We start from the raw sequence: 5,279 nt of genomic DNA, 5'->3' as shown, positions 1-5,279 counted from the left end.
GCGCCGGGACGGGCGGCGGGAGGGATGGGAGCGGGGGTGGCTCCAGGACGGGGAGGGATGGAGCCGCGAGAGGGAATGGGCAGGCGAAGGGGTGGAGCTGGTACCGGGACCAGGGCCGGGCAGGCAAAGGGATGGAGCTGGTACCGGGACCAGGACCGGGCGGGCAAAGGGATGGAGCTGGTACCGGGACCAGGACAGGGGGGAGGAAGGGATGGAGCTGGTACTGGGGGGCTGGGCAGGAGCCGGGAAATAATGGGACTGAGGTCTGAGCCGGGACCAAAATGAAACCGAAGCTGGGGAAGTGATGGAGCTGGGGCTGGGACCAGGGACGGGCCTGGGGAAGGGAGGGAGCTGCAGCCAGAGGTGATCCTGGGGAAATCATGGAGCTGGGCCCCGAGCCATAGCTGGGGAAGTGGTGGGACTGAGGCTAGGGCTGGAACAGGGATGCAACCAGAGAAATGATGGAGCTGGGATGGGAGCTGTGCTGCAGCCACGCTGGTGCTACCATATGCTGGTCCCCAGGCCTGTGTGGTGGCAGCGCCTCGGGCAAGACAACAGTGGCAACACGGATCATTGAGGCGCTGGATGTGCCCTGGGTGGTGCTGCTCTCCATGGACTCGTTCTACAAGGTGAGGGTCCAGGGGTGCCGGTGTGGTGCTGAGCAGCACCAGTGCCCATGGGCCGGGGGGCAGCGCGGTGCTGAGCAGTGCTGGCACCTGCAGGTGCTGGACGAGGGGCAGCAGGCGCTGGCAGCCCGCAGTGACTACAACTTTGACCACCCTGATGCCTTCGACTTCGAGCTGCTGGTCAGCGTCCTCCGCAAGCTGAAGAAGGGCAAGAGCGTGAAGGTGCCGGTGTACGACTTCACCACGCACAGCCGCCGCCGCGAGTGGGTGGGTGCCGTGCCAGGGAGCCCCCAGGACGGGGGCGACACCCGTGGGGCAGGGGTAGGGAGGATGGGGGCTCGGAGTGCAAAGGGAGGGAAGGGCTGGGGAGCATCAGGTGGGGGGGGTTCTCTGAGGGTTTGGGAGTGTAGGGGCAGAGGGGAAGCGTGGAGACACGGAGCTGAGGTTGGAAACGGGGACAGTGCAAAGCTCAGGGAGAGCTGTGGTGCCTGGGGGAGAGTGGGGAGGACAGGGCTGGGGGAAGTCATAGAACCACTTGGGTTGGAAAAGATCATCAAATCCAACCATCAGCTCAACACCACCATGCCCACTCGAGCACATCCTGAAGTGCTACATCTACATGTTTTTTAAACACCCTCAGGGATGGTGACTCCACCACTGCCCTGGGCAGCCTGTGCCAGGGTCTGGACACTCAGTAAATATTTTTTTTCCCTAATATCCAATCTAAACCTCCCCTCCCCTATTTCCTCTTGTCCTATCACCGGTGATGTGGGAAGAAAGACCAGCCTCCACCTCACTGCAGCCTCCTTTCAGGCAGTTGCATAGAGTGAGAAGGTATTTCCTCAGCCTCCTTTTCTCCAGGCTGAACACCTCCAGTTTCCTCAGCTGCTCCTTATCAGACTCGTGCTCCAGACCCTTCTCCAGTTCTGTTGCCCTTCTCTGGACACACTCCAGCCCTTCCATGTCCTTGTAGTCATGAGGGACCCAAAACTGAATGCATTAAAGGCTCTGGGCAGAGGTTTGGGGCTCTGGAGCCAGCCTCTGGGCTCTGGGTCAGAGCTGGGGTGTTGAGCGCACGGCTGAGCAAAAGGGCCCATGAAGGCTGGGAGCTGTGGGGTGCTGATGGGAAGCACTGTGGGTCAGAATGCTGTCTGTGCTGAGTGCTGTGGGACAGGATGAATCCGGCTCTTCTCTGCCCACAGAAAACGGTGTATGGGGCCAACGTCATTGTCTTTGAAGGGATCCTGGCCTTTGCCAACAAGGAGCTGCTGAAGGTATCGCTGCTTGCTGCGGCTGGTGGCCCCTCCTGGTGTGGGAGATGCCGGGTGGTGGGATGGGTGCTGGAGCCTTGGTGCTCCTGTGTCAGGGATTACAGGAGAGGCAGCCCTGGATGTCATCTCTGGGGTCCGACTTGGCAGGGCCGTGGGCAAGGGGAATGTGGCAGGTGTTGGGGGGCTGCATAGGGGGTGCTCACCCCTCCCAGTTTTCCAGCTCCTGGACATGAAAGTGTTTGTGGACACGGACTCTGACATCAGGCTGGTGCGGCGGCTGCAACGTGACATCATGGAGCGTGGCCGTGACATCGTGGGTGTCATCAAGCAGTACAACAAGTTTGTGAAGCCAGCCTTCGAGCAGTACATCGAGCCCACCGTGCAGGTGGCTGACATCGTGGTGCCCAGGGGTGAGACTGCACTGGATGTGCCAGCTCCAACCCCCCTCCATGGTGTCCTGGGGTGGGTTTGGGTCACTGCACATCTGACCTGGCTTCTCTGCTCTATGGTCAGGTGGGGAAAACTTTGTGGCCCTGGACCTCATTGTGCAGCACGTGCACAGCCAGCTGGAGAAGGTGAGGTGGGGGCAGTGGGTGCTGCTGGCACAGGCGAGGAAGAGGAGGGATGAGGCTGCTCACAGCCCTGTGCTCCCAGAGCACCCAGAGACTCTCGGTGCCATCTCTCTCTTGGCAAAGGTCCCAGTGCAGCTCTGGGGGCAGATGGAGCTGCCACATGGGGGCCGTGTGGGTGGGTCTGGGGGCAGCACCATGGCAACCTGCCCTTGCCTCCAGCTGTGCCCAGCGGTGGTTTTCCTGCGTGGTTCTGCCCTGGGAGAAGGGGCAGGAGCTGCCCCACGGTGGCTGTGCAGGGCTGACACAGTGACTGCTTGTCCTTTCTTCCCCTTTTGCCCTGCTGGATGACTCCGCCCTGCCTCCCAGCGCGAGATCACCGTCAGGTACGTGGGGCCCTGCTACTGCCTCTCCTCTGTCCCTGCTGGGCACAGCTTTGCTGTGGTGCCTGAGCCTGGCTGCTCCTCCCTGATGGCTGGGGGCAGCTCCTTGGGGCTTGTCTCGCCATGGCTGCGGGCTCCTGTGTGACATGTCCCCGGCAGCCATGCTTGGCTGGTGTCACCATCTCCCCTGTTGCCCCCAGCCCATTCTGGAGCATGGTTCTGCTCTGAGCACCAGATTGCCCCGGGCTGCTCCTGTCCTTGGGATAAGTGCCCTGCACAATCCCTGTTCTCTGGGACTTCATGGGGTCAGCGTCAGGGACAGTCCCAGGCCTCAGGTTACCCAGGCAGCCCCATCCTGGGAGACGTCATGAGGTCTTGCCTGTGTAGAGGCTGTAGCAGTGGGATCTGTGCTGTGGGACGTTTGTCCTGGTTTCACGGGTTGTGCTGCTTTGCATCACGTGGGACTTTCCAAGGGATCAAGGCAGGAGGGCTGAGCCAGGGACCATGTCCCACTCTAGGGAGGTCGAGCACCAGGGGTTCTGTGTGCACAGCTCTGATCTCTGTGTCCTCACTGCAGGGCAGCCCTGGCCTCTGCCCACCAAGGGCAGCCACTGCCGAAGACACTGAGCGTCCTGGAGAACACGCCGCAGGTGCGGGGCATGCACACCATCATCAGGTGAGACTTGGCTCTGCAGAATCCCAACTCACCCTTCTGCAGGGACACACTGCGGAACGTGCTGAGAATTGTCCCTTCTTTGGAAGTCACAGAGTCCCAGACTGATTTGGGTTGGAAGGGACCATAAAGCTTATCCAGTGCCAACCCTGTGCTAAGGGCAGGGACACCTCCCACTAGACCAGTTGCTCCAAGCCCCATCCAACCTGGCCTTCAACACTGCCAGGGATGGGGCAACCTCAGCTTTTCAAGGCAATCTGAACCAATATCTCACCACCCTCACAGCAAAGAATTTCTTCCTCAGATCTCATCTCAATCTCCCCTGTTGCACCTAGAAACCGTTCTCCCTTGTCCCATCACTCTCTGCCCTTGTTAAAAGTCCCTTCCCAGCTTTCCTTTAGCTCCTTCAGGTCCTGGAAGGTGCTTTAAGTTCTCTCTGGAGCTTTTTCTTCTTCAGGCTGAACAATCCCAACTCTTTCAGCCTGTCTCCAGAGCAGAGCTGCTCCAGCCCTCAGATGTAGGCATGTTCTTAGAACAGAACTGCTGAGCAGAGCTGGCTTTTACTAACACTTTTCTTGCAACAAGACCTCAGTGCATTTGCTCTGGGGTGACTTTTGAGCCTTGGGCAGGCTTCTGTTAGGCTGACAAGAGAGAGGTTTGTTCTGGCGTCTCTGGAGCACAGGCGCAGTGCTGGTGGCACAGTTGCTGTGGCTGCAGAAGCTTTTGGGCTCTGTGCTTTTCATTTGCTGCGTTGTAGAGCAGAAAGGGGATGCTGAGCCCAGCAGGGCCCTTCTGTGCCTGCTCACACTGGGGCTGTGTGGAGCTGGAGAGTGTAACCCATGGCCACCCCCGGGCTGGGGAGCTCCTTGTGGGAAGCATGGTATTCCTGCTCCTTCCTCCCTGTGGGAGTGCTGACTCCAGAGGCAATTCACTGTGATAGAAGGCTGGGTGATGATATCCCTCAGCAGGTGATGGTGTTCCTGGGTAGGCGATGTACTTTGGACAGACCCGTGCCAGTGTTTGAAGCCGAGGCTCTGGACCTGTGGTAGTTCTCCCTTCGGGTCTGGCTGAGGGAACTTTGGAGCAGTCTGGAGTGATCGCATCCCTCCAGCATCTCCTTGCTCCAGTGCTCTGGTGGTGGCTTCTTTGTGACCTGAGCTGGTTTCTTTGGCTCTGTGTGCTCTGTGCTGGATGGTGATGGAAGGAGATCCGGGAACTGCCCCTGCAGGGACAGGATGTGGTTTGCTGGCAGACGAGCAGTGTTCCCTAGCCCCAGTGCTGTGGGCAGGGATGAATGCCCGCCTTTGTGCAGCAGGATGCCTGGCCCTGCTCACCAGCTCCCACATGGACCTTGGACCTGCGGCTCCTCCTGCTCCCTCGGGAGAGCCAGCAGCACTGTGCTGGTGTGTGCTGCTCTGGGACAGACATGAGCCCAGGCTGATCTTTGAGGAATGCCTAGGCCAGGTCTGACCAGTCCTTGTCCGGGAGGGATGGCACTGTTTCCGCTCTCATCTGCAGCAGCTCTTCCCATCTTCTTCCCTGATTTCCATGTCCTTTGGCATTGCTGGGAATGGCCTGTTGTGCCCCCACCTTCATGCCATGAGCGCCTAAGAACCTTAATCTGCTTAGACCTAGGAGTTTGTTCTGCTGCCCCAGGGAGGGTGGGATCAACTGGTGCCGGCTGTGCCTGGAGCCTGACGGAGCTGCGGGCGCCGAGCGGCTGCAGCTGGGGGCGGGGGGCCGGGGGGGCCACGGGG

At 60.0% G+C, this 5,279-nt stretch overlaps 1 protein-coding gene across 1 annotated transcript in view; it reads left to right on the top strand.

Annotated features, from left to right (window-relative positions):
• The first annotated feature begins 461 nt into the window (after nucleotides 1-461).
• Nucleotides 462-5,279, top strand: part of LOC104392378 (uridine-cytidine kinase-like 1) — a 9,362-nt gene continuing 4,544 nt past the window's right edge. The window contains exons 1-7 of the mRNA XM_010001772.1: nucleotides 462-629; nucleotides 723-893; nucleotides 1,829-1,900; nucleotides 2,118-2,307; nucleotides 2,411-2,472; nucleotides 2,836-2,852; nucleotides 3,427-3,525. Coding sequence (XP_010000074.1) covers nucleotides 462-629; nucleotides 723-893; nucleotides 1,829-1,900; nucleotides 2,118-2,307; nucleotides 2,411-2,472; nucleotides 2,836-2,852; nucleotides 3,427-3,525 — 779 coding nt within the window. The remainder of the gene's footprint in view (nucleotides 630-722; nucleotides 894-1,828; nucleotides 1,901-2,117; nucleotides 2,308-2,410; nucleotides 2,473-2,835; nucleotides 2,853-3,426; nucleotides 3,526-5,279) is intronic.

The sequence above is a fragment of the Chaetura pelagica genome, unplaced genomic scaffold, assembly GCF_000747805.2.
Source record: "Chaetura pelagica isolate M959 unplaced genomic scaffold, ChaPel_1.0 scaffold307, whole genome shotgun sequence".
Classification (NCBI taxonomy): domain Eukaryota; kingdom Metazoa; phylum Chordata; class Aves; order Apodiformes; family Apodidae; genus Chaetura; species Chaetura pelagica.
Note: the sequence above shows the minus strand (reverse complement) of the source record. Positions and strands in the feature narration are given on the sequence as shown.